At 42.5% G+C, this 27,383-nt stretch overlaps 1 protein-coding gene across 15 annotated transcripts in view; it reads left to right on the top strand.

Annotated features, from left to right (window-relative positions):
- Positions 1-27,383, top strand: part of CLEC16A (C-type lectin domain containing 16A) — a 189,645-nt gene that overhangs the window by 78,176 nt on the left and 84,086 nt on the right. For all 15 annotated transcript variants that reach the window (XM_043523250.1, XM_043523249.1, XM_037911469.2 and 12 more), the window contains one exon: positions 5,666-5,786. In XM_043523250.1, the coding sequence (XP_043379185.1) occupies positions 5,666-5,786 (121 nt within the window). The remainder of the gene's footprint in view (positions 1-5,665; positions 5,787-27,383) is intronic.

Below are 27,383 nucleotides of genomic sequence, written 5' to 3'. Positions count from 1 at the left end.
CTCCCCTGACCGTCCCCTCAGTTTCTTCTCAACTGTCCTCGGCTGCAGACGGAGCTCCGTGCCAATGCTCTCTTTGATCATTTCTGGGGGGAGGGGGAGGGAAGTTACATAGGAACTTCTTTTTAGTCTATACTTAGTTACATTGTTTAGTTAGTCTTAGTCTATACATAGTTACATAGTTTCATTAGTTCCTCTTAGAGATTTTCCTTCTTTTTTTTTTAAAAAAAAAAGGGGGTGGGGGAGAGAAGAGACTTTTTTTTCTCTCCTTAACTCCCCATTTGGGAACAGTTTCTACAGTTTACCGTTACAATTAACTCCCACCCTTATCTCTTGAGAAGCGGGAGAGGCTTAACTGCAGTCAAGCCAGGCTCAAAAGGATTTAAAACGTGTGACTCCTGCCGTGAACCGATTCCAGTCTCTGATGGCCATAAATCCTGCATTCGCTGTCTGGGAGAAACTCCTATCTCCCAGAAGTGGATACATTGCACCAACTTAACAACAAGGGCAAGATGTGACAGGGATCTGTGCTTGAAAATGCTTCTGGTGGAGAAATCTTTCCAACCTCCTTAAGAGATGTCCTCCGGGGAGTCTCATAAACAGAGATCCATGAGCTCTGATAAGGCTCCGACTTCCAAAACTGTCAGGAATCGAGCCTCAACCTCTCCAGCAAGGGTCTCTCAGAAAAAGAGAGCTTCCCCAGCGAGGTCATTACCCTCAGTGCTCCACTCATCCGGAGTGAGCACTTACGAGGCACCGGGCTCCTCCAGCACCATCCCTCAGTGGACTCCCGCTGAGCCCCAACGTGCGGGACCAGAGTTGAGACATCAAGTCTCCTCCATGGCACCAACTACCCTGGTGTAGAGCGTGGCACAGGCAGCAGCACCGCAATCAATGCTGCCACCACTGGCACTGACCCAACAAGCTGAATCCAGCACCGGTCAGTGCTCCAACGGTCGACCACAACCCCAATGCGGGACCAGCGCAACTCCTGCGTCCTGCTGACATAGCAGTTTCTTCAGCACCGCGGTCGCCACTGCGCGCCACTGAACACTCCCCGAGCTACATAGCACGGTACCATTCTTCATCTCCTGCACCACTCTCAATGCATAGTGGTGAGGAAGGAGATGTGCAGGACAACCGCTTCTCCTCTCAATGTTCATCCCCATCACAGATGAGACCTATGTGGAATGCTGTGAAGCCTAAGCCTCATCTCTCCGAGCATTCACAGCCCTGGTATGCACAGTACTGGCCTTACCCATTACCGCCTTACCCATTACCACCTTACCCCATGCAATGGCCACAGTGGGGTCCTTGGCCCACATACCAGAACCCCTATTCTGGTCCCCCTTCCCCAGCAACAAGAGGTTCCAGAGTATACCCATCATTACCACACAGAGAAACCTCTGACCCCCCTGAGAGAGAGACTATCTCAGGCAGATCTGGATGATTCACCACCTTCCCCACACTCATCTTCCGCACCAGACAAAGCGGTGATGCCATCTACCCCTGCGACACCAGATGACCTGAAACAGTTCCAAGAACTCTTCAGAAGAGTAGCAAACAGCCAAGAAATTGCCTTACATGAGGTGCAGGAGAAACAACATACATTGTTAAAAATCTTACAACCAGCATCATCGACCAAGATTGCGCTCCCCATGGATGAGGCTATGATAGAGTCTGCAGAGGTAATATGGCAAACACCGGCATTGGCACCACCCGCCAACAAAACGATACTTTGTTCCAGCCAAAGGCATGGAATTTTTGTTTTCACACCCTCATGCCTATTCTCTGGTAGTAGAGGCTGCTAATCAGTGCAGTAAACAGCCTCATTTCCGCTCCTCATTGCAAGATAAAGAACACAAGAGACTGGACCTCTTTGGGCGGAAAGTTTACTTGTCAGCCACCCTTCTGCTTAAAGTTGCCAACTATTCTGCTCTACTAGCAAATTATGACTACTCTAACTATAGTAAAATACGAGAGCTCATAAAGGACTTCCCTGAGCATAAACATCCTCAATTGAATGCCATTATCAATGAGGGTCAGTTAATAGCCCGCACTGCGCTGCAAGCCTCAATGGATGTAGCGGATGCAGCTGCCCAAACAACCGCAACAGCTGTGGTTATGAGAAGAACATCACGGTTGCAGGCTTCGGGAATTCCAAAAGAACTTCAGCTAAAAGTGGAGGACCTCCCCTTCGATCGGGATAAACTATTCTCGTCTCAAACAGACGATGTCCTCCATACCATGAAGGCCTCCTGAGCAATGCTGCGTACACTAGGCATACACCCACTGCCTGACAAACGCCCTCGCTTTACACCATACCAGAGCTCACGAGACACCTCGTTTAACTGTCAACAGCCACGATACTTCACTCAGAACAGACCCAAACAACGGGCTCAGAGACAACAAGCTCCACAGAACCAGGCCTCGTCCATCCATCCAGCTACATCTAAGCCACAATTTTGAAGTCTTGGTCGAGGGTATGCGCGACCTCCCCACACCCCCAGCGCCAACAGATACCCCATCCCACAATTTTTTGGTCACTGCCTAAGCGCATTTTACCATGCCTGGGCTGCGATTTAACCACAGATCAATGGGTTTTGGAGATCACACAGTCTGACTACACCCTTCCCCGACCCTCTTCAGGGACCCCTCTCACGAGCACCTTCTGCAACAAGAAGTAGACCGCCTCCTACTGCTGGGTGCTGTAGAACCAGTACCACATCAATACCAAGGGAGGGGGGTTTATGCCAAATATTTCCTGACAGAGAAGAGAGGAGGAGGATGAAGACCAATCTTAGATCTCCGAAAACTCAACAGGTTCGTACCCAACCACAGGTTCAAAATGGTCATTCTGGCCACAATAATCCCAGCACTAGACGGGGAGAGGGGAGGGGGGGACTGGTTTGCAGCCCTCAACCTCCAAGATGCATATTTCCATATTACAATACATCCTTCCCACAGACGGTTCCTGAGGTTCACAGTAGGACCCAACCACTACCAATACTGGGTCCTTCCTTTCGGACACTTTTATACATAACTCTGAACCCCTACCACCCCTGGTGGGGTACTGCTCTACAAGCACCTAGAGTAGAGCACTCACAGGGACACCACTCAAAGAAGAAGTTACTCACCTTGTGCAATAACGATGGTTCTTTAAGATGTGTGTCCCTGTGGGTGCTCCACTACCCACCCTCCTCCCCTCGAAGTTCACACAGCCAAGCTCTGCAATAGAGAAGGAACAGAGGGGACGGTCGGGGGAGCAGGCTCACGCTACAGGAAGAGCCAATGGCTGCACGAGACGACTCCTGTGCATGCCCTTCCCCCGACCGAGTATTGCTGCTAGAAATCTCCGATCTCCAGCATAACCTTCAGTACAGTGGTTGCTCCAAATACCAAATGTGTGCAAGAAGGAACTGTTGTCCCTGGCAGAAGGAAAAATCTAGAGCAGAAATTTCCAAGAAAGACCTAGACAAATATTTTGCCCAAACCAACAAAACCCTTAGCATCTCAAAGTCAAAATGGGAATTTGTTCATAAGCTTGCAGTTTCTGTACGAGACTCTTCCTTTAGGTCTAGCCTACACAAGTACACTATTTCCTACTTTTGAAGAGAGTAAAAGCTGTGGAACAGAAGTTGCTGCTTCACTAACATCTTGGTGTACATGTTTCTAGGCTGTGTAATGGGAATATGTATCCTAGAGCAGCTGTTTGTAGCATCTCCCTTTTTGTGACTAGCCATCCCCTCCCTTCCAAGTATGCATAATCTCACACTTGCTGAGTTGTGTAGGTCACTGGTAACTACCTATGAGCTTCTTCATAGTTACCAATCCCCAGATGCACATTACCATATTTTGGGCCAGTTTGTTCACCTCTTCTGTGTGGCATTTGGTCAGTGGGTGATAAGAAGACCTGAATCACTTGCCCCTGATGTATTTTAAAATATCACCGGTCTACTCTAAGAGTTCTGAATTTCCTCTAAAGTGATACTTCTGGTGGTGAAAGAAAGTCAAACATTACAAACTTTGTAACTCTTTGCCCCTGTGTTCAGTATTAGTTTCTTCCCCTCATTTGGTTAGTGTCAGAAAAAGGTCTCTTTTTCTTTACACTTAGCAAACCTAAAAAAGCCCCCTCACCATTCACTTAATGTGTTTATGAATGCATTCTTCAGACTTTCCATTAGGCTAATTCTGGTAAAAGTGTGCTGTGTGCTGTCCATAAATAAGAGTTAAAATAGGTTATCCTCGTAAGCACGTATTTATAGCACCCTTAAGCACAGATTCCATATACTAAGCCATAATAGGGAATGGGGGATGGAGGGTGGTGGTGGTTGTACAGAACTTTAAGCTGCACTAACTTTTTACAGATGGCTTTAATTTTTGCTCCAGCTCTGGTCTATCAATGTTTTTAACATTAAATGGTGGCTGCAGAAAAGAGAATGAAATATGAGCTCTTAGTTGAGTTTTCATGTATATGTTTGTGGAAATACATCCCACCTGTGTACAGCTGTTTAAAAAAAAGTTATTCCCACTACCAAATTGAGCACTTGTTTTATATTTTAAGCTCTCAGTTTTTGGAGTGGGTAAAAACAGTGCAGTCCTTTTCTAATAAAAACATTAATTGGTGTGTTTGTTAAATCATTGAACAAACATATACAAACTTTTATTAAACATTGACTTTTAAACTCCATGTTAAAAATGTGGTGGTCTTTTTCTGAAACAGTACAATACAAAAAGGTAAGTCTATTGTAACTGCTTTCTAATAAATACTTTGTATGCAGTGGTGGTGTAGTTGTGTTGGTCTTACCTTGTCTTTGTAATAAACACATTAAGTACACAACTTCTCTGAATGTGATTTACACTAAGTTACTGTTTCTTGCACATGTGTAGATACTGACACTCTCTCTCTCTCTCTCTCTCTGCGCTTTTTTGACTCTGGGGTCGGTGATATTCAAGCTAATTAGCTGTACAAGCCTTGCTCAGGCCTTCTCATCCCAATCACTTCGGAGCATTCATTTTACATTGAACAATGACACTCCACCCGTCAAATCAGCTATAGTGCACCTGAAACCTTCTTCCCCTTCAGTTCCCTCTGAAGGTGTCAAGCTATCGTCTAACATGACACTTAAGTGTATTGCCTGTTGACTTCCCCTCCTTTCATCCCTTTCTCCCCAGCGGTTGTGAGGGCATCATCACTACAATATTCTTGGTCAAAAAAAGTACTCTAGAGAATTTCGGCTTCCCAAGTGAGAGCCCATAGTGCTACTAGCTATACTACTAGTCCTGTCTTAAAAAAACAAAATAAAAATTCATCCCCCTTTAATGGAAAGGGTAGTTCAAATTGGTCCACACATTTTAAACTATCACTTGCCTTATGATCTTAGATTGTAGAGGTACACCTTCACTGTGTTCTCTGCTGATTTCACAGGATGGAAAATCCACTCTGTGTGGTTCTGCCTTGTTTTAGTTTTGAGGATAAACTGGTACACTAATGTGCTTTCTCAAATTAAACAGTTGACATACTGCACTACAATATAGTCAGTGGTTTTAAACACAGATGTATTTTTATACAACTGTTTGAGCACTTATTTCATTGTGCAGAGAGAGAAATATCTTTATCTTTAGTCTAATGCAGAATAATTTAACAGCATGTTTTTAATTTCTTTAGGCAATCAGAGTTTTCTTCATGCTCCGTTCACTGTCACTGCATTTACGAGACGAGCCAGAAACTCAGTTGCCATTGACAAGGGAGGAGGATCTAATAAAAACGGATGATGTTCTTGACTTGAGTAAGTAGCTTCCTCGCACCTCCAATTATCTAGTACGTTTAATGGAAAGTTGCCCATCTCTTTTAAGGAACTGACAAAAAAACCAATAGGTTTTCTCTTCATGTAGCTGCATAATGAAGACTGGTGTCTTGCTACTAACTTTAGCATCCGTTAGAAGTCTGTTAGATTGGGAACATGTCCCACCAGTGATAGATAATTTAATATTTTAATTCCATTTTTAACGGTCGTACTTCATTTATTTTTCCTTCCTTAGGTCCTTCACTAGAGTTTCAGCTACTTTAATACCTGAATATGTTTTCCTAGTAGAAACACTGCTTGTCTTAACTAGCTGGTCCTGAGAGGATGCATTTTGTTCTTATTCTCTTGTGCTTTGGTTTTTCAATTCTGCCCTTCCAAAATGTGCACAAACCAAATTTAGAGGGCTAGAGTAAATCCAACTACATCTACACAATCTTTCTGGTATCACTCTACCTGTGTCCCTCTTTCCTCAACACATCTCTGTTCTAGCATTTAAAGATGGTAATACAGTGACTTTTTCTCCAATTGAATAGCACACCGACCTATCCCAAGGGGGTTTAAAATCTGCAAGTTCAGGTCAGTGCAGCATGCACATGGTACAGTCTCTGAGCCTTAAACGATGCCTGTGTAGGAAGTTGAGAGTCAAGGTAGTCTCCATCGGCAATATCGTTAGAATGAGATTTTTGGATTCTCTATTGAAGAAACAGAAAACTGGGAGAGAAATGGAATCTAGTTCTGTGCTCTTCAAAATTAGTTTGTTCTTTGCCGTAATTTGTGAACTAAACCTTACTATTATGGTACTATTATGTACTATTATTACTTACTATTATTATTACTATTATTACTTACTATTATGGTACTATTATGTAATTTGTTCAAAATGATAAATGGGAAAGCTCACTGTACAATTAGGTGTAATCAACTGTTTTTACTTATCTGTGCATCTTGGTAAATGATAAGGTTTCTGTATAAATCAAACAATCTGCCACCAGAGCAATTCTGGCCTTAAGTCACAGAAGCACAAACTGCAGTAAACTTACTCCATGACTAAGATGCAGTATAAGAAAAGGAAACTTACCATGGTTTTAGTCTCTATTTTAAAAAAAAAGTGTGGGGTGTCTTTTTTTTTTTTTTTTCATTAAATAAAATAGCAGTGTGTGTTCAGAAATATAATTTTGGTTTTTCCATCCTAATATAGAAAAAGTATAATAATGTCATGCATTGCATTACTGTAATAAAGATTAAAAGAATTTAACTATCAATTTTAATTGATTACAGATAGCCAGTTAAGCACTTAACTGATAGTGTGCAGGCAGCTACCTTATTAAGAATTTACAGACAGTGCATCTGAATCTAATATGATTTAATACAGTGTAGCATTTTGTAACTGAAGTAGATTCAAGTCCCAGCAAATAAGTGAAGTCTACCTCTGTCTAAATGGCATACTGTAAACTAAGACAAGAGAGAGAGCTGAAATCACATTTCTGACACTTTGGGCTCATAACACTGTAATGGTACACTTGATTGTTTTGTTGATCCTATTTACCACAGCATCTGTTTTTCCTGTGTTAAACACTTTCAGGTTGTTTATGTTCAATGGGATTATCTCATAAGTGTTGTAAGGGTATTTTAAAAGGAGAACTTTTTTAGCATAATTGATCTGATTTTGAGGCACAGAAACAAAAGACGTGTTTAATCACTTGAAAAAAAGAAAAGGAGTACTTGTGGCACCTTAGAGACTAACAAATTTATTTGAGCATAAGGTTTCATGAGCTACGGGGGGGGCGGGACGGAAGAGGAGAGGAGAGGGGAACCTTTTGTAGTGATAATCAAGGTGGGCCATTTCCAGCAGTTGACAAGAACTTCTGAGGAACAGCTGGGGGGGGGGGGGGGAGGGGATAGTTTTACTTTGTGTAATGATCCATCCACTCCCAGGCTTTATTCAAGCCTAAGTTAATTGAATCCAGTTTGCAAATTAATTACAATTCAGCAGTCTCTCGTTGGAGTCTGTTTTTGAAGTTTTTTTGTTGAAGAATTGCCACTTTTAGGTCTGTAATCGAGTGACCAAAGAGACTGAAGTGTTCTCGGACTGGATTTTGAATGTTATAATTCACCTGAGTGAGGGAAACTCTTTGAACCCACAATATGCCCAGACTTTTCATTTAATCCCAGAGTTTGACACCAGTACTGCTATGCCAATAGCCATGCATTGAAAGAGCATTCAGAATAAAAATATACAAATGACATTGAACATTCCACTTTAATTCTTAGTAATATTATCAACAGCTTAAGTAGACCAGGCACACAATCCTGGACACACCCCAATTGGGTTTCTGATAGAGGAATTTGTAAAATGAAGTGATCTGGTTGGTGTGTTCATTTGGTTATCAATCTCATTTGAACTAACATTGAGCAATCAACTCCTGGAAAAGTTTCAAGCAATTTTGATGATAAAACAACAGGACAGAGCTGATTTACTGAAAAGAGGATAGATGCTGTCCCAGTAGTTAACTAAACTGGATTACTTACTAAACACAGCAAAAATGTACTAGTTTGAATGTTTAGTTTCACTGGTAGCAACATGGAGGTATGGTATTTTAACAAAAGCTTAAAGATGACAAAAATGCTAATCGTAGGAGAGATCATGTAGGTGATGACACAGTAAGAAGTGGGTCTTTTTTAACTTGCGGTGTATATGGTAGTTTTGACTTTGTAAATCAAACTAGTTTACTTTGCATTAAAGTAAAAATTAGTCCTTTCAATCTTCATGAAGTATTCTGGCAGAACAGAAAACATTTCACCAAAGTAGTAAGTTGTATACTTTATAAGAGGTTTCAGAGTAGCAGCCGTGTTAGTCTGTATCCGCAAAAAGAAAAGGAGTACTTGTGGCACCTTAGAGACTAACAAATTTATTAGAGCAAAAGCTTTCGTGAGGTACAGCTCACTTCATCGGATGGCACAATCTACCATACTTCCTGTTGGATGCTGATGGAATTTGGAGGTAATTTTGCCAACCATATGGGTGAATGGAAACTTGCACTGCATTTGCTTATCCAGCTGGCATAAGTGATTTCAGAGGCCGTTTCTATCAATCTCTATTTTTTAAAAGTCCAGATGTACACATTTAAAGCCAATTAAGAGTGCATACATTTTGCCTGCCTTTTTCACTGTAGCTATTAACATATGAGAGACTAAAAAAAATCCCTGTACATATTTTTTGTAGGTTTTGAGAACAGTTAATTATATTTTAACAAAGTATTGCAAAAGTCTTGTAATCTATGTAGAAACTATCCAAGAGGATGAATTTTCATTTTTGCAACATGCCCATAATTTTTTTTAAATATAGTTTTTGCCTCAAAATATAGGGAAAACACAATTAACAGTCGTTGGTTGGACAGGAAAGCAACAGAATCCTACCTGCATGCAGCTGGTTATTTTCCAATGAATTGACAATATAGAACTAACCTCATTCCCTGTGTTTTCCTGAATTACACTTTTGTTCTTCTGTTGGGTCTGTGAAGTGGAATAATGGAAGTTTCCCACTGCAGAAATCAAGTATATAGGTTATAATTAATTCGAAATGCAATATGATGTAGCTGTCAGTTTTGTTTGTGTGTTAAAGTAAATCAAATTGCAACATTCTTTTTCACTTTTAAAGTGGGATGATGTAGTTGTTTCCTGCATATTGATTATTTGATTGGTATCTGTCTCCTGCAATTTTTTACTTTCAGTAATGCTCATTGATGTGGTTTAATGTGTGTTCCTGTAATCTTTTCCTGTTTTTATAAAATAATCATAATCAAGTTATGGTACTGTACATTAGACTTGTTCTGCTAAAGTAAATAATTTGTTTAATATACTTTTCTCATGGTTTTTATATTCCCAACTCTCCCCACCCCCAATATTATTGCTCTTAAACAGTTTTAAGAGTTGTATTTTTTTTCAATCAGGCATTTTAGTGGAAATACAAATATTTTTTTCTTGGAAATATTAACTATATTCCTATTCTGTTAAATTTTATTTATTGATTTATTAAAAAGGCACATTTTAGAGTGCGCTCAGTGCAAAAATATAACTAAAGGTAACTTTAAAAAATACGCCTTTGACATAAGTGACTTGTTCGATTTGTTTTTAATTTGTTTCTTTGGGAGAGCAATTATATTGTATTGCGACAATAGAGCAATTCTTCTCAGGTAACACAGGATACAAGACTAATGAGGTTTTTTTTTTTACGATGCATGGAAGATTAATCTTCACCTATTATCTAGGTTTATCTATGTGTCTTCTACATACATTTCATAGACTTTTTGAGAAGGCCTTTGATAGCATTCACAGGACCAGCCTATGGCACATTCTGCAGGCATGTGTAATTCCTTTCCATGTACTCTTCATCAAAAGCTTCTCTTTCAACTTTACATGCAGTGTTTGTTTGATCACAGTGAGCTCAGTTTTGAAGTCAAAACAGGAGTACGTCAGGGGTGTGTCATGTCTGCAGTCCTCTTCAACATTGCCATCGACTGAGTAACACGGCATACAACAGAAGACATGCCAAGAGGCATTAAATGGGCACTCTTCTCATCCTTTGAAGACCTGGACTTGGCAGATGATGTCGCTCTCCTATCACATACCCAACACCATATACAAGAAAAAACAACTTGACTCAACACATTCAGCCAGCAAATCGGGCTGAAAATCAACCACAATAAGACAGATGTATCATGACCTTTAATATTGCCTCACCATCACCAGTACAGATGGAGGATTATGTTGTCACCAACGTAGAAACATTCACATACTTGGGCAGCACCATCAGCCAGCATGGTGGAACAAGCCAGGACATCAGGAACAAAATTGGTAAAGCCAGGAACACCTTGAGGAGCTTAAATACAGTCTGGAAATCATCAAAATACAACACCAAAACCAAACTGAAGATTTATCAGATCTGCGTTCTTGCAGCACTACTTTATAGTGCAGAATGCTGGGGAATGAGAAAGTATGACATGACCAAACTGTCTTCATTCCATACAACCTGCCTAGAAAAATCCTCTGTATCTTTTGGCCCAGAACAATCTCAAACCAAGATCTATTGACACAGTGCATCCAAGAGGATCTGAGCACCATCTTTGTCAGGAGGCTTTGGAGATGGATCGGTCATGTGCTTCTCTGTGATGTACTGATTCCGTCACCAGAGTAGCAATAAGATGGACACCTGAAGGCAAGCGAAAACGAGGCTGCTAGAAAACAACATGGCGACGACCTGTGGAAGCCGAGCTGAAAAACCTGGGGCACGGCTGAGGAACCATTGAAAGACTTGCCAGAAACAGACAGGAGTGGAGGAGCTCGGTCACTGCCCTGAACACCAGAGGCGTAATAAGAACATGATGATGATGATGATCATCTTCTTTGTAAAGATGGTACATGTAAAAAGAGTAGGTGCTAGGTAGTAATACAGTATTGCCAAAACTTGGAGCTCGAAAGTCAGACCCAAAAAAATCAGATCGGCTTTGTCATGAAAGTGAAAAATAACTTATTTAGTTTAATCATTGATGTGAAACCCTCATTCCAGTTAAACCATGAGTGTATACTCATACATTCTGCTGGTTTCCATATCTATAGTCCAGATAGCTCTCTGCTTGTCTGTCCCTAATCAGAAGTCACAAAGCTGCCATTCTATCCCTCCCTTATTATAAGACATCCTTTTCCATCTGCCAGACCCTTCTCTCACAGCATCCTGCCTGTCACATTTCCCCTCCTTGCACCATGGTAGCCTCTTGTGGACGCAATATTGCCTTCACTCCTTCTCCCCGAACGTTCGCCCTCACTTTTTTTTTTGCCTGAGTTACATATTGGGAATGAGGGCAGACTGGCTTGGGAGAAAAGTGTTAATATCTTTGTTAGGGGCAACCTAACATCTGCCTGCAAAAGCTGTAATGAAATAGTAGCTTGCTTTGAAAAGGCAGCTGTGGCTTCAGTTTCAGTGAGAAAATGGGAGATGACCATTGTTGGTAAGGGAAGAAAAAACAAACCAAACCAATACCAGTTTCTTTATGGGATGATGAGCAGCTTGAAAACAAACATCTAAAATCACTTGGCATCTTGAGAATTGGGCACTCAGTAGTAGACACTCATAAAATAATTGTAAGATCCAACAGCCATCTAAAAGATGACTGCAAGTGGCTGGTCATCTGAAACTGAGTAAGCACACTGCCAGAATATGTAAAATCTCTTCCCACACTCTCAAATCAGCAAGATAAATGGGGAACACAAGCCAAGAAACTGCTTCTATTCTCAAGCCATTCAGTCATCCAAGCAGATCAATGCTATAAAAAAAAATCCCTACTTGGATCAGTATTCCTGCCATTTCCGGCTCGTTGCTGAACAGTTGGCTGTGTTGTGAAGGGAGACTATTTGATTACTTACACAGTTGAGTTCTGCACAGTCTCAGATTTATTGCCCTAAGGCACTTTCAAATTGGACTAAGGGAGGGATAATTGTGAAGAGATGGTAATTGGTTACTGTTGGTGCCCCTGAGGCTGTCTTGCACCTTCCTCCTTGGTCCAATAAAAGGAGTTCCATTTTTATCCCCCGCACCAACTGTGTGTCTGGTAAGATGCACCTATTGAAGACTGGGGAGCCCACCTCAGTCAAGTCCAGACACACACTCTTTGGTCACGCCAGGAAATTTCACTTCGCATAAACATGCTAGAGCTCTGAGCTATTCATTGGGCTTGCAAGATGTTTATCCACCATTGAGAACCAGGTGGTAAAAGTTCTTATAGACAAAAACCACTGCCATGTTTTGTCAGGAGAAGCAGGGAGGAAAAGTTTGCCTCAACTGTGCCAGGAGGCTATTCTCCTAAGGAATTTATGCATTCATCAACATTTCCCTGAAGGACTGCATTTTCACCTTCCAGGACTGAGAAACACACGTTCAGATTCTCTCGTAGACACTTGTGTTGGTCTATCAAGAATGATGTTCTCCAGATTTTCCACCGCTGGGGTACTCAGTAATAGACTTGTTCGTGACCAACCTGAACAGCAAATGCACCAAGATGTTTCTCCAAGGCAGAAGGCTCCATCACAGACGCCTTTCTTTTTCCATGGTCCAATCATCTCCTCTGTGCATTCTTTCCAGTTCCTCTGATTCTGAGGGTACTCAGGAAGCTGAAGTGAGACAAAGCATCATTAATATTTATTGCACCAGCATGGCCAAGACAATATTGATCACAGACCTGCATCAGCTTTCTGTCCAGTCACAGATAACTTTTACCACTAGTTGAGGATCTTCTGTCTCAGAACCAGGGCAAGTCTCTATTCCTAACCTCAGATCTCTCCACCTTATGACATGGATGATCTCTGGTTGAATACCAGTGAGAAACTATGCTCCCAAGTTGTACAGCCCATCTTGTTGAGCAATAGAAAAGAATCAATTAAAGCCATGTACGCAGCAAAGTGAGAGATTTTGAGTTTGGGCACAATATCAACACATACTGCACGTCTCTTGGAGGTTACACATGTACTGAACTATCTGTTGCACCTGAAATCCATCAGGCCTTTCAGTGAGTTCCCCTGGGTTCCATTTCTGCACTACATCTGCCAGTAGATGGGTTTTCCATTTTCTCTCATTTCCCAATTCTTGAAAGGTCTGCTCAATGTTTACCCTCCTGTGTCTGAACCTGTACCCATATCGGATCTCAATCTGGTCCTCTCCAAACTCATAGGACTCTCTTTCAAGCCTATGGCTACAACCTCATTACTGCCGTTGTCTATGAAGATGGCTTTTCTGGTGGCGATCGCTTCTGCTAGGAGGATTTTCACAACTTCAAGCTGTCCTGGCTGATCCTCCTTTCACAGTTTTCCATAAAGACTAAGTTTCCCTTAAGCCACACCCTAACTTTATGCCTAAGGGCATGGCTGCACTTGCATATATAGAGTACTTTGAGTTAAACCAGCCTTCAGAGAGCGCAGTAGGGAAAGTGCTGCAGTTTGTCCACACTGACAGCTGTAAGTGCACTGGCGTGGCCACGTTTGCGGCACTTGCAGCGGCATATGGGAGCGGTGCATTATGGTGTTTGTCCTTCCCCAAGAACCGGCCGCCGCGACTGGCTACCTTCCTCCAGGCTTGAGAACAGCTCCTGGGTGCGTGCATCTAGGGATGCCGGGGTGTCTTCCTCAGCCTCAGCACCCTCGCTCCTGCTTTCTTCCTCCTCCTCCTCCTCTCATGTTGAACTGGGCTCTGAAGTATCCATGCTGGTACTTGGAGTGGAGGTGGGGTCGCTGCTAAGTATTGCGTCTAGCTCTTTGTAGAAACAGCAGGTCGCAGGGGCAGCACCGGAGCAGTGGTTTGCCTGGGGGGCTTTGTAGTAGGCATTCTGCAGCTCCTTCACTTTAACCCTGCACTGCAGTGCATCCCGGTCATGGCCCCTTTCCATCATGTCCCTTGATATCTGCCTGAAGGTATCGTAATTCCTACGGCTGGAGCGCAGCTGGAACCGGACAGTTTCCTCCCCCCAAACACTGATGACCAGCACCTCATCCTTGCTCCATACTGGGGATCGCCTTGCATGTGGAGGCATGGTCACCTGGAAAGGTTTGCTGAGAGCACTCCACACCTGGTTGAGCGAACAGGAAGGGGATTTTCAAAATTCCCAGAGAATTTAAAGGGCCGGTCTGACGGTTGGTCACCTGAGGGCAGGGCAGTAGAGTTCAAAGTGATGACCAGAGTGGCTAGAACAGACATTGTGGGACACTTCTGGAGGCTGATCAAAGTGCACTAACAGACCAGGGTGTCCACACTGGTGCTGCGGCGCTCCAGCAGGGGTGCATCAAACGTTACTCCACTCACCGAGGTGGATTACTAGGAGCGCTCTAGCCCTGGAGTCAGAGCGCTCTGCGTGCCTTGCCCGTGTGGATGGGTAGCGAGTTAGAGCACACAGGGCTGCTTTAATGCGCTCTAACTCGCAAGTGTAGCCATGCCTTAAGGTAGTGTAAGCTTTACCCCTAAATCAATCTATTCATTTGCTGGTGTTTTTTCAAAAAGCCCCATTCTTCTAAAACTGAAGAAACACTTCCTACTTTGGATGTTCATAGAGCTTTGGCATTCTGCTTGGACTGCGCTTGGTCCTTCAGGAATTCCCTCAGGATTTTAGTAGTCTCTGCTGAGAGAGTTGAGGGTCAATCAGTTTCAACTCAGCAAGTCTGATTGGATTTCTGATTGCATTAAACTCTGCTACAATTTTGCTAAAACCCCTCCACCACCATGTCTACACTACAAAAGTACTCCGATTTTACAGAAGTCTATTTTTGGGAACAAATTGTATAAAGTCGAGTGCATGCGTCCACACTAAGCACATTAATTTGGCGGTGTGCATCCACAGTACTGTGGCAAGCGTCGACATTCCGAGCGGTGCACTGTGGGTAGCTATCCCACAGTTCCTGCAATCCCTGCTGCCCATTGGAATTCTGGGCTGAGCTCCCAATGCCTGATGGGGCCAAAAATTTGTCGCGGGTGGTTCTGGGTAAGTGTAGTCAGTCAACCCTCCCTCCTTCCCTCCCTCCGTGAAAGCAACAGCAGACAATCATTTCACACCCTTTTCCCTGGATTGCCCGAGCAGATGCCATAGCATGGCAAGCATGGAGCCCGTTCAGCTCACTGCAGCAGTTACGACCGTTGTAAACACCTTGTGCATTATCGTGCAGTTCATGCAGAACCAACACCTGAAAAACCAGGCAAGGAGACGACGGCAGTGCGGTGATGAGGACGTGAACACAGATTTCTCTAAAACCGTGGTCCCCAGCAATTTGGATTTCATGGTGTTACTGGTGCAGAATCAAGCTGTGGAATGCCGATTCTGTCCCAGGAAACAAACACAGAGTGGTTGGACCACATAGTGTTGCAGGTTTGGGATGATTCCCAGTGGCTCTGAAACTTTTGCATGCGTAAGGGCACTTCCATGGAACTTTGACTTGCTTTCCCCTGCACTGAAGCGCAAGAGTACCAAGGTGAGAGCAGCCCTCACAGTTGAGAAGCGAGTGGCAATAGCCCTGTGGAAGCTTGCAACGCCAGACAGCTACCGGTCAGTCGGTAATCAATTTGGAGTGGGCAAATCTAGGGGGTTTGATAGCATCAGCTTAATGATTGCGTTGGCTATTTGCATCACAGGTGTGGGATTCTTGTGATGCAAGTAGCCAACGCAGTCATTCAGCTGATGCTATCAAAGGTAGTGACTCTGGGAAATGTGCAGGTCATAGTAGATGGCTTTGCTGCAGTGGGATTCCCTAACTGTGGGGCTATAGATGGAATGCATATCCCTATCTTGGGACCGGACCACCAGGGCAGCCTGTACATAAACCACAAGGGGTACTTTTCAATGGTGCTGCAAGCACTGGTAGATCACAAGGGACATTTCACCAACATCAACATGGGATGGCCGGGAAAGGTTCATGATGCTCACGTCTTCAGGAACTCTGGTCTGTTTAAATGGCTGCAGGAAGGGATTTACTTCCCAGACCAGAAAATAACTGTTGGGGATGTTGAAATGCCTATAGTTTCCTTGGGGACCCAGCCTACTCCTTAATGTCCTGGCTCATGAAGCCGTGCACAGGCACCCTGGACAGTAGTAAGGAGCTGTTCAACTATAAGCTGAGCAAGTGCAGAATGGTGGTAGAGTGTGCATTTGGACGTTTAAAGGGTCGCTGGTGCAGTTTACTGACTCGCTCAGGCCTCAGCGAAACCAATGTTCCGACTGTTGTTGCTGCTTGCTGTTTGCTCCACAATCTCTGTGAGAGTAAGGGGGAGACGTTTATGGTGAGGTGGGAGGTTGAGGGAAATGGCCTGGCCGCTGAATACATGTAGCCAGACACCAGGGCGGTTAGAAGAGCACAACAGGGAAGCGCTGCACATCAGAGAAGCTTTGAAAACCAGTTTCATGACTGACCAGGGTACTGTGTGACACTTCTGTTTTGTTTCTCCTTGATGAAAACCCGCCCCCTTGGTTGACTCTAAATTCTCTGTAAGCCACCCACCCTCCCCCCTTCTATCACAGCTTGGTTGCAAAGGAAATAAAGTCACTATCATTTAAAAAACATGTATTCTTTATTAATTGATTATAAAAATAGGGAGATAACTCTTAAGGTAGCCCAGGTGGGGTGTGGGAGGAGGGAAGGAAAAGGCCACTTTAAAACTTGTTGAATGACAGCCTTCTGTTGCTTGGGCTCTCCACTGGGGTGGAGAGTTTGAGTGCCTGGACACCCCCCCCCCCATGTTCTTGGGCGTCTGGATGAAGAGGCTATGGAACGTGGGGAGGAGGGAGGGCAGTTAAACAGGGGTTGCAGCAGCAGTCTGTGATCTTCCTGCCGTTCATGAACCTCCACCAGACGCCGGAGCATGTCCGTTTGGTCCCACAGTAGCCCTAGTGTTGCCTCATGCCACCTCTTGATCTTCCTGCCACCACCTCTCCTCACGTTCATCGGTCACTTTCCTGTACTCTGCTATTGTGTCCCTCCACACATTCTGCTGAGCTATGTCAGTGCCGAATGACTGCACGAGCTCAGAGAACATTTAATCGCACATGCGTTTTTTTTCGCCGCCTTATCCGAGATAGCCTTTGGGACGGAGGAGGGAGGATTGAAACATATGCAGCTGCTGGAGGAAAAAAGGAGTATTTAAAAAGATACATTTTACAGAATAATGGCTATACTCTTTCACGGTGAACAACACTATTCACATTACATAGCACATGTGATTTTGGTACAAGGTCGCGTTTTGCATCTTATATTGGGTGCCAGCAGCTTTGGTGTTTAGAGATCACACACACAGTGCCGGGCAACAGAATTCGACTTGCAGGTGGCCATGGTAAGCCATAGTCTTTTGGCTTCTGCAACCTTCATAACAGCAGCGCCCTCCTCTCCCATACCAAGCAAAGCCCATTGAGTTAGCCATTTAGTGCTGCGGTTTTCCTGCTAACATGCAGCAGCAGAAACCAAACTACCCCCCCCCCCCATCCAGTTCTCTGGGATGATTGCTTTACCCCTCACCCCACCACGTGGCTGATATCAGGGAAGATTCCTGCTAGCCAAACGCAAACAGCTCAGCACCAATGCCCCCACCCCCCCACGTGGCTAACTGTGGGGAGGATTTCTTTTCAGCCACAGGAAAACAGCCTAGTAGGAACGGCCACCTCTGAATGTCCCCTTAATTAAATTCCCCTATTTCAACCAGGTGACCATGAACAATATCACTCTCTTGAGGATAAAACAGAGAGATAAAGAACGGATGTTGCTTGAATGCCAGCAAATACCGGGACCATATGCTGCCAGGCTTTGTCATGCAATGATATCAGATTACTTGCTACTAGCATGGCGTGGTAAAGTGTCCTACCATGGAGGATGGAATAAGGCTGCTTTCCCCAGAAACTTTCTGCAAAGGCTTTTAGAGTACCTCCAGGAGAGCTTCATGGAGATGTCCCTAGAGGATTTCCGCTCCAGCCCCAGACACATGAACAGACTTTTCCAGTAGCTGTACTGGCCACAAATGCATCCGAAGTCCTCAGGGCTACTTAATCATTAAAAAACGCTTGCTTTTATAACATGTATTATATTTTAAAAAGTACACTCACCAGAGGTCCCTTCTCCGGCTTCATTGGGTTGGGAGGGTATTTCAGTCAGGGTGATAAAAAGATCTGGCTGTCGGGGAGAACGGTGTGTTGTGTGCTCTCCTCAACCTCGTCGTCGTCCTCATCTTCCCCGTCTGCAAAATCCTCAGGCATGGTGGAGAGTACCCCCTCAGCAGAGTCCATGGACAGGGGTGGGATAGTGGTGGCGGCCCCCCCTAGAATTGCATGCAGCTCAGCGTAGAAGCGGCATGTCTGCGGCTCTGTCCCGGGGCGTCCGTTTGATTCTTTGGTTTTCTGGTATGCTTGTCTGAGCTCCTTAAGTTTCATGCGGCACTGTGTTGCGTCCCTGCTGTAGCCTCTGTCCCTCACGGCCTCGGAGATTTTTTGAAATGTTTTGGCATTTTGTCTTTTGGAACATAGTTCTGATAGCATGGATTCATCTCCCCATACTGCGATCGGATCCAGTACCTCCCGTTCAGTCCATGCTGGAGCTCTTTTTCGATTCTGGGACTTCATGGTCACCTGTGCTGATGAGCTCACCTGGCCAAACAGGAAATGAGATTCAAAAGTTCCCAGGGCTTTTCCTGTTTACCTGGCCAGTGCATCAGAGTTCAGAGCACTGTCCAGAGCGGTCACAATGGTGCACTGTGGGATAGCTCCTGGAGGCCAATATGTTCGAATTGCGTCCACACTAACCCTAATTTGAAACAGCGATGTCGATTTCAGCACTAATCCCCTCATTGGGGAGGAGTACAGAAATTGGTTTTAAGAGCAGTGTATAGCGAAAAAATGGCTTCGTTTTATGGACGGGTGCAGAGTTAATTCGATTTAATGCTGCTAAATCTGACATAAACTCGTAGTGTAGATGGTCCCAAAATAACAGCTCACTCCACAAAGACTCAGTCCACTTTGTCAGCCTTTCTGATCAAAGTCCCAATAGCTGATAACTGCAAGGCAGCAATGTGTTTGTCTGTACATACCTTATTATACCACTCATTTTGCCATCACTCAAGTTTCCTATGACAATGCCAGCTTTGGCAAGTCAGTGTTACAATCTTTGCTTCGATGATCTGAAGTCCCTCCACCTTAACGGAGCTGCTGATGTGTCAGCTGCAGTGGAATTTATATGCGCACAATCATTCAGAGAAAAAATGCTTATTTACCTGTACAGTAACGCTTGTTGTTCCAGATGTATTATGCACATGTACATTCCATGAGGCTCCCACCTTCCCCGCTAGTTTGGACATTTGTATACAACGGTTTGAAGGAACGGAGAAGGAGATGGGCAAATGTGCCCCTTTTTTTGCCCTTGACTGAGAGCAGGTGTGAGCGCTGCCTCGTGGTACTACTGGCAAAAGTCTCCCACTCACGTGCGTCCATATACAGGTGGAATGTGTATGTACACAAAACATCTCGAAGAACAGCAGTTAACTTCCCAGGCAAGAAGTAATGGAGAAAAGGTTGTGAATGGTGATCTTGGTGACATGTTACTCAACTCACACTCTTCTGATGTAGCGGCCACCGTGCCCTCCTATTACTCTCACTTATAAAAGGACTAACTTGAGGGTAGTCTGTTTGCTCTCAAACTTTTACAGAACCATCCTCTTGCAGTATATGTCAGAAGGATGCACCTACTATGGAGCAAACTAAAGGAGACATGACATCATGTGTTGGGAAAACCAGAGGATAATCCTTAAATAACTGAAAACATATGCTGTGTGAATCTGCAGTGTGAGGCAGTGTGAAATTTGAGCATTTTTTTAACAAGTGATAGGTTGATACCACTGATCTTTACACCCTTAATCTTAAAATTCACATTTTCTCCTTTTCTCACATTTTAAGAAGTGCCAAAAGAAATTTTCCTCTCTAGGAATGTTTGCAGTACCCTTGTAAAAAACCTGACTTCACCTGCACATTCTTGGTAAGAACTTCTCTCACTGCTCTAGCTGCCTTTGCACATATGTCACTGATCAGAGCACCACATTTAGTTACAAATTTATACTAGCAATGGAAGGATACCCATTCTGTCAATGGATATGCATGGTCCATAAATGCTCATTATGCACACATATTCCATAAAGTCTTTTGGCCTGCTTTCCTCTCTCACTTCCTCTTGTGGCAGCTGATATTCTGGAGCTATAATGAGAGCTTCTGAAATAGATATTTGGTAATTAAGTCTTTATATACTATTACTTGTTACTGCAGCACTTAGGAGTTCTAGTTGTGGGCCAGGACCGCACTGTGTTAAAAACCTTTAAGATTTTTCTAGCCATACACACATTTCTAAGTTTTTGTTTGTTTTTATAAAGGCTCACAATATGTCTGTATGTGGATGGAACTTTCCAAAATCATTTTAAAAAACAAGTCCTGTGAATGTAGCTTGAATACTGGCTTGTTTCACCACCAGATTTGCTTGGTGGTAATACTGTTTTACTCTTGCTGCTCATCTGTTTCTTTCAGCAGTGAAGGTAGCATTCACACTACAGTCTGGACAGCTGCAGATCCAGCATTCTGATATTTCCATCCACGAGTGACATTGCTTTGACTCTGTACAATATGTGACTTGTTATATAGTCTGGACTTGATTGTGTGATGTACTGAGCATCTTCAAAAAAAAGAAAAGGAGTATTTGTGGCACCTTAGAGACTAACCAATTTATTTGAGCATAAGCTTTTGTGAGCTACAGCTCGTGAGCTGTAGCTCACGAAAGCTTATGCTCAAATAAATTGGTTAGTCTCTAAGGTGCCACAAGTACTCCTTTTCTTTTTGCGAATACAGACTAACACGGCTGTTACTCTGAAACCTGAGCATCTTCAGAGCCTCTAAAATGAGTGAATGGGAGTGGACTGTGCACAGCACCTCGCAGGTTTGAGCCCTTTTTATAGAGGTAGCTGTGGTAATGTCTGTGGCAAGAGATTCATGTATTCTTAAGGGAAGTTAGTATAGATGCAATTTTAGTTTGTTAAAATGAGCTTTCTGAACACTTCTCACGGGTGTACTACTAATGTATTTCTGCCAGTGACAGCGGTAGTGGGAATTCTATTGTAGGCAGTGTGCTGTTACTTCTGCCACCACATTTAACTCTGCTGAGTGCAAGTCTAGAGGACATAGTGAAAATGCTGCTAGTGACTGATCTACACTTGACCTCTCACTTTGCTATCATTGTTGGGGCTGTGTCAATGGTAGTGCAAAGAAGGGAAACTTTTTAAAGAAAAAGCTTAATATAGATGAGGCCCAAGAGACCAGGTGTGGAAAAGCTAGTCTGCCTTGGATATCTTTTTCCTTACTTTGAGGAACATAATGGTTCCATGTGCATTATAAGTAAAGATCTGGAATTTATTTTCGTTTCCTGTGGATTTGTAACTTACATACAGTAGGTAAACCAGATCTGTGTAGTTCTCATGTGACTGTCTGGTGAAGTATGTTCTTTTTTGTCAAACTCCTTACCAGAAAGATATTGACAAAATAGAGAGGTCCGAGAAGAGCAACAAAATGCTTAGCGGCTGGAGGTAAAGCCACTAGGAGAATTTGTTGGAGAGAGATGTTTAGCTTGGCTAAGCAACCACCCAAGTTTGTGTGTATGTGTGTTTTGAGGGACGTCTAATATGAATTGGATAGAACTAGGGTAATGGTATGATAGAGAATTTAAGTTGAATACTGTATAAGGAAAGCTGCTTGACTGTGAGATCTGGTAGCTTCAGAAACAGTCTCCCAAAGGCAATAGTGGAAGCCTCATAACTTAAGCCATTTAAAGCTAGCCAGGAAAAGGCGCGCGTGCGTGCGCACACGCACTCTTCTCATCCATATCTAATTTCTATGTTTTTATGACATGATTTTGTGCACTTCTGTCCTCAGCTGGTGTGTAGTGTTTGTGTGCTGTTAAACAGCTATATTCCTTCCCAGAAAATGGGTACATTTCAGAAGTGAGTGGGGTGATTCCCATATATCACAGATAGGTAAGGCTCCATTTAAGGTTTTTTCAAGTATTTTCTGAGAATTGTGATTGAGAGGTTACTAGTACTAGTGCTGTAGGACCTGGGAACAGTAGATGAGTGAGTTAAGGACACAGAGTCGTCATTAATTCTGAATTCTTGTGTTTTAAGTGGCTTAAAGTGAGTCTGCACCAAACATTTACCTGACTAAACATTAGAAGTTCTTTAGTCAGTTAGTTAGTTCTTGTATCCTGACTTTCTAATACTTCTTAAAAGAAAAATCTTGGTGACAAACTTGCTTTGTGGGCTTAATCTGTAAGATATTAGTGCATTTTGGGAAATGGATTGCGAATGAGCATTTAAGCATGTAAATTACTGACATGGAAATTCAAGAAGAAATCTGAGAGGTCTATTCCAGAGAGCTGTTCAGTGGATTGACCCATTTTACCCATTTGAAAGAAATAAAGCTGCTATGAATTATTATAAATCAGTGTGTTCATTAAAAGTCTGGCTAATACTGGCTATAGTTTTCTCCTTGATCATATCCTTTATGAACTTTTATTAAAAATAAAGCCTATGTAGAACATGCTATTACTCTTATTAAAAATTAATAACTTGCTCCTTGAAGACAAAAAACCTTCAGAGCTTGGCATCTTACTGCATTTAATAAGTCATTTGCAGTTGTACTCCCCTCTATTTTTGTTTTTTTTTTTTTTTTAATTTGTCCTGTGGTTAAATGACTACCACTTACTTTTAGGATGACATCAGCTTCTTTATTTTGAAGGGTGAATGGAACCTGAGAAATCCTCTCCCTGTAATAACTTGTTGTCCCATTCAGTTTCTGAATACATGGTAGCTTAAATTTGCAGCAATAACTAAATTTAACATCCATTCAAGGACAGCAAAGGTAGAGCTTGGGGGTGGGAAGAAAGCATGATCCTGTGGCACTCTTTTGTGTATGTGTCTGAAACCTATTAGCTTTTATCCTATTGTTCCTTTGCAGAATAAATTAAGTCAGTGGCTTTTCACAATTCTCCATTAAGATCCTGGTGGTATCCTAAAGATAAGTTTCAAAGAACTTAAAAATTGGGGTCATGCCATTATTTTTCTTTCCTGAGGTAAAAAGAAGGCCTGATTGGGCTTTTAAAATTAGGAATACCAGGAATGTCAATTTTGGTCCCCTTGATTTTGCCCAAACTTATTGGCAGGTCTCAGAAGATGTATATGTTAGTACTTCAGTAGAAAAGATGTGGGATGTTAAGCCTTTAGCAATTAATTTCATTATCCAAAATGTTGGAGTCATAAAAATTAAATGTGTTCATAAAAACAAAAGCCGGACTTAAACAGCATGAATAAACATCCCTTTTCTGCCCATCAGTTACTTAACTTTCACACTTCCTGTTCTTGTGGCATCATTTCATTACTTCTCCAGTCATACTCTTCCAGGGCAGGGAAAAATTTCTAGTGATACAATAATTAAAGGTTCTGCTTTTTTTATGTGGTGCTTTTATTCCTCCCACGCATTTTTTTAAAAAAAAAAATTCTTCCCAGTCTTATTCCCATCTTGAAAGATTCTGGCCTCTGACTCTCCATAATCTCCATATTTTCTGTTAATTTAGTGCTATTTCACATATATCACATTTCCTTCAGATTTATCTTAATCCATTGTACAAGCCATGTGACAAATCCTAATCTTAACACACCACTCAGGTAACTAAGATGTGCACTGGAGAGTTCTGGAGAAGCCAGGGTGGGAAGCGAAAGGAATCCTTGTCCAGCAGATCACAGTGCATAGAGCTCGATAGCTGCTACTGAAACTTTAGTGCTGCATTGGCCCCTGCAACTCCCTTCATGGAACCAATGTATCCATTATCCCTACTGTATTCAGGAATCATTCTAAAACACTCCTTCACATCTTTACGCTTGGGTGCAGAAAGACCTTGTGGAGCACAGCTTTGCAGCGTATGAGATAGGACCCTCTGTACAATGTCCCAGACTCTTACCCCTTCCTCCTTCTTCCCCTCCCCCCCGCACACACACCAAGGTCTTCACCAAGACTGCTGCAGTCATGGGTTATGGAGGAGGCACGATCTGATTGGATCAGAAGTAACATGCAAAAAATCCATTCTCCTATGACTAATATTAGTTGCATTTCTTCATTTTCAAAATACTACTTATATGAGCCCATCCAGCACTCTGGGTGCCTTACTATAAATTTAAAAATTACAGCATAAAGCTGTAGTGAAATGTAGTGCTGTAAAACTACCACTCTACTCTTCTGCACTCTGCATCCTGAATCATGTATCCAAATGAAGGAAGAGGATTGGATTTAAGTAGGTTGAATTTAATTAATCAAGGAACTTGGGCAAGAGGTTGAGGCTGACATCCATAGTCTTACAAAGTGCACTTGGGTTCTTCATGTTTTTTAATTTTCGGTGGCATCTTTCATCCAAGGAGCTTGGAGCACTTAACATACATCAGCCTCACCACACTCCCGCAGCGTAAGATTTTCCCTCATCTCATGGATGTAGTAAATGAGACACAGAAACTGTGTTATACTACCCTTTTCTTGTTGAGGCCCCCAGCTTTGCAACTACTGGTGCTAGCAACCATTAGGAGCCCAGAATTCAACAAAGTGCTAGTGGCCACTGGTAACACCACCATCCCTCTGAGCATGGTTAGATGATAGTGGTTAAAATGCTTGGAGCTGCCTGGAATCTCGTCTACATTAGTACTCCCACCATTGCTACCACAAGTGAAGCTGTACGGGTGATAGTAATGGTGGGTAGTTTTTACAAAAGAGGCTAGTGAAAACATAACAAGAAGAGCTTGCTCAAGATAACAGACAAAGCTTATTTCAGAGCTGGGAATAGAGGGTGGGATTTTTCAAAAGCACTTAAGAGAGTTGGGAATCCAGCTGCCATGAACTTTCATCACTTCCATGCTTTTGAAATTCTTACCCAGAACTCATAGATCTTCTTGACCCCCAATTCTGTGCTTTAATTCCTAAATGGTCCTTCCTACCATCTGATAGAAAGTCAGGATTTGTTTCAAATTAAATCTTTAAACTACCTGCTAACGAAGTTTCTGACTGCTTTTTCCACAATCTAGATGTCTTTTTTTCTAAACTCAAAATAGTTGAAGGTTAAATCTTACTTAGAACTCTGGACATGTAATGGATAGTGTGGTATATGTGGGGGTTATATCACCAACACTTGAGCTTTTTCTGTATTAACCCACTGATGTGTTGCAACATAATTGAGCTGAATGAACTGCTGTAGAACAGCATCTCTTAATAGGTACACAAGAACTGTGTTTAATTACTCATAAAAAAATTTTCCCCATGGCAACAGAATGGCTGGAGGAGAGATTTTTCTCTTCCAGGGAACATGTCTGTAGTCATAAAGAATAGAAGTTTGTCTTGAATTCAAGCAGCAACAATAAACCGAAGGTGATGTGCTGTGAACTCTGACCTTGAGCTATGCACAGCTGTGATAATGTCAGCCATTAGTTTTAGTAGTAACTCTACCACCTAGGGTTACTACTAAGTACCAAGGAGATAAAAACCGTACAGTTGTTTTTAAAGGTGATACTAAATTCTCCAGAAAGGTCAGAGCATCTGTGGGAGAAAGTGTATAAATAAAGGCATCTTGTGCCTGATTTTTGAGCTGCTAAGCAATGCACAGCTCTGATGGCACATTAATATCTCTGACAACTGGACCCACAGCCTCTAAATTGGGTCTCCAAAAGCTGAGCTCACAAAGCTAAAAACCTGTAAATACAGCGAAGTTGGTAAATGCATGAGTCTCTAGAAAGCACATCCGTCACACCGGTAGAGATCATTTGAATTTGACCTCTGGTATGAAGAAAAGAATATTCTTTTGTCCCAACCCCGTAAATCTCCCACCTGAATTAATGAGCCTAGATAAGCCCAGATATGGGTTGGAGAGGTTAAGGGAAAAACAGACTATACTGAAAGTATTATGCAGTATAATGCAGGTTCTTTTTTTTTCCACGTATAACATTTCATTTCTGAGGAAACACATTTTATAAACGGAGTCCTTTCCCTGCAACATCTAATTTAGACCATAGAGATTATTATACATTCATGGTACTGTACTACCAGTTCAATACCTAGTGATGTGTGCAGTGTACCCTAAGTTGCTTTTTTGCAGGGGAGGGGACGTGGGATGGTAAGGCACAAAAGTAATTGAAAGAGAATGTGTAGGAAGGTAATAAGTGCAACTACCAGGAAAATATTGTCTTGCTTTGGTTACTTTTGATCAAGTGTGCCTTAAGAGAAAAACGAAGTAGTGTTCAGCACTATGGAAACCAGCTTTGTAAGATGAGCTATATGAACTAAAACTGTATTATGGAATCATATCACCGGTTTAGATTTCAAAAATTTTTTCTCTGTGCAAAAATAAATCCGAGTTTAACTGTCCAAAAAAAATAGTTGCTGAAAATTTTCCAGTGACTTTGCTGACCAGTATGTGCAGTTTAAACATGTTAAACTAAAACAGTGATAATATTTATGATGATTATTTAGGGTACTTCACTGTCAAAGCCTTTGATGACATTTTAACTAATTCTGAAAGGTAAATAGCTGTAAAGTATTGATGTCCTTATTTTCTAGGGGAGTGCTAAAGACTTTAAGTAGCTTGCCCAAGGGCCCAGAAGCACTTCTAATAGTAGACACTAGAATTGTGGCGTTCTTGATATCTGTTGTGGTGCTTGGGTTCCAGAATCATGAGCCGGGAAAGATTTACATGATTCATTTAGCACAGGAACATTCTTCATGTGCTAATTCTTTGTGAACATTACTATCTTGTATGCAGGTCTTCCAGTTAATGATGCAATTCATTCTAAAAATTGAATGATTTTTTTATGTCAGTGTTTCTATTAACTCAGTTTATCTTCACGCATTAATCAATTTCTGCATAAGTAAAAGCAGGTGACTACTATCCTAATACTCTACAGCTACTGTAGAATCTTTTTTGGTGTGCTGTGACAAGCACTATGCTGGAAACTGT

This window comes from Chelonia mydas, chromosome 10, assembly GCF_015237465.2.
Source record: "Chelonia mydas isolate rCheMyd1 chromosome 10, rCheMyd1.pri.v2, whole genome shotgun sequence".
Lineage (NCBI taxonomy): Eukaryota > Metazoa > Chordata > Testudines > Cheloniidae > Chelonia > Chelonia mydas.
Note: the sequence above shows the minus strand (reverse complement) of the source record. Positions and strands in the feature narration are given on the sequence as shown.